At 55.5% G+C, this 1222-nt stretch overlaps 1 protein-coding gene across 1 annotated transcript; it reads right to left on the minus strand.

Moving 5' to 3' along the window:
* Positions 1–323: 323 nt before the first annotated feature.
* Positions 324–1222, minus strand: LOC104851643 (small nuclear ribonucleoprotein-associated protein N). The gene is made up of 2 exons (XM_010608924.1): positions 730–1222; positions 324–535 (listed from the first exon to the last, which is right to left on the minus strand). Exons 1-2 carry the CDS (start codon positions 965–967, stop codon positions 450–452), a joined length of 324 nt encoding a protein of 107 aa, XP_010607226.1. The 5' UTR covers positions 968–1222; the 3' UTR covers positions 324–449.

Raw genomic sequence — 1222 nt, forward strand, 5'->3', positions numbered from 1 at the left:
TTAAAAATTTAAACTATGGCCAGGATTTAGCCTGTCTCCTAAGCTCAAGGTCCCAAGTTCAATCCCCAGTACAAAAAACAAAAAAAAAATTTTTTTAAACTAGGGCCAGGGATTTAGCTCAATGGTGCCATGCCTGCCTAGCAAGCACAAGGTCCTGAGTTCAATCCCCAGCACCAGAAAAAAAAAAAAAATTAAACTACTAGCATTATCTTTCTCTTTTCTCTGTTGCTCTATGCATTTATTATTAGCTATTTTTAATGCAAAAACGGGACAAAAAGCTTGCGATCAATCTATATAATTTCACAAGATGCACAGGTGGGGGGGAGTAACTGAGACGGATCAACAGCATCCCAGGGTCTTGGGGAGGCAGACCTGGTCTCACTCCTGGAGAGCCATGCCTGTTGGTGTCCCTCGAGCAGGAGGAAGCCCATGTCGGGCCCATGGTGGTCTCAGAAGGAGCCGCAGTGACTGGAGGTGGGGCTGCTCCGCCTCCCGGAGCGGTGAAGCCCCCTTTCTGGTGGGTACTGGGCTGGGGCTGGAGCAATACCGGCAGTCATAGTGGCAGCAGCAGCAGCCGCCGCCGCCATAGTCCCCTTCCCCGAGGGGTTGTCACCTGCTGGGGTAGAGCCCCTCCTCGGCTGTGCTGCTAATCCAGCCGGGCCTGGGGAATTGGCACACCTCGGCCAGCTGCCCTCCCACCCGGACCTCCTGCAGCCCCCGCACACTTACTGCTCAGGGGCGGCCCTTCCACCCACACGGGTACCAAGACAGACCCAGGACCGCTTTCTTCCCATTCTGGCTGCTCTGCACTCCTTGGCTTGGTCTTCCTGAACTCCTCACAGTCACAGCGGACCAAATTCCTTGGCTGGACAAAAGGCCTCAGAGGTGTCAGTGAAGATCCGGCGCTCTGGGGGACGCGTGGCATTCGATCGTCATGGTGCTGCGGCATCTTGCTGCTCTTGCCCATGGTCACAATTGTGATTGCTGTTCCACCAAATGCAGCCTCAACGATAAATTTCAGGAGCCTTACTGCCGGGGACAGCTGTGCAGGTGCGATGCGGGTTCTCCTAGGGACAACACAAGGGTTCACGAGGTTCACCCACAGCAGGCGGAGTCTTAAGGTTCCGATGCTCTTTATCCCCCTGGGGGTCTCAGCGCTGCGTGGAAATCCACCCCGGAACCTGAGGCTGCCCCGCACAGCTGCCAAGCACCTGCCCCTCCG

This window comes from Fukomys damarensis, unplaced genomic scaffold (assembly GCF_012274545.1).
Source record: "Fukomys damarensis isolate Sample0158 unplaced genomic scaffold, DMR_v1.0_HiC HiC_scaffold_36, whole genome shotgun sequence".
NCBI lineage: Eukaryota > Metazoa > Chordata > Mammalia > Rodentia > Bathyergidae > Fukomys > Fukomys damarensis.

Bases quoted from the DNA above. Each gene is read 5' to 3' on its own strand.
- LOC104851643 (XM_010608924.1), bottom strand. From the start codon at position 967: ATGGGCAAGAGCAGCAAGATGCCGCAGCACCATGACGATCGAATGCCA. The intron at 536-729 runs GTAAGTGTGCGG...GTATTGCTCCAG, and splicing joins GGAAGGGCCGCCCCTGAGCA to CCCCAGCCCAGTACCCACCA.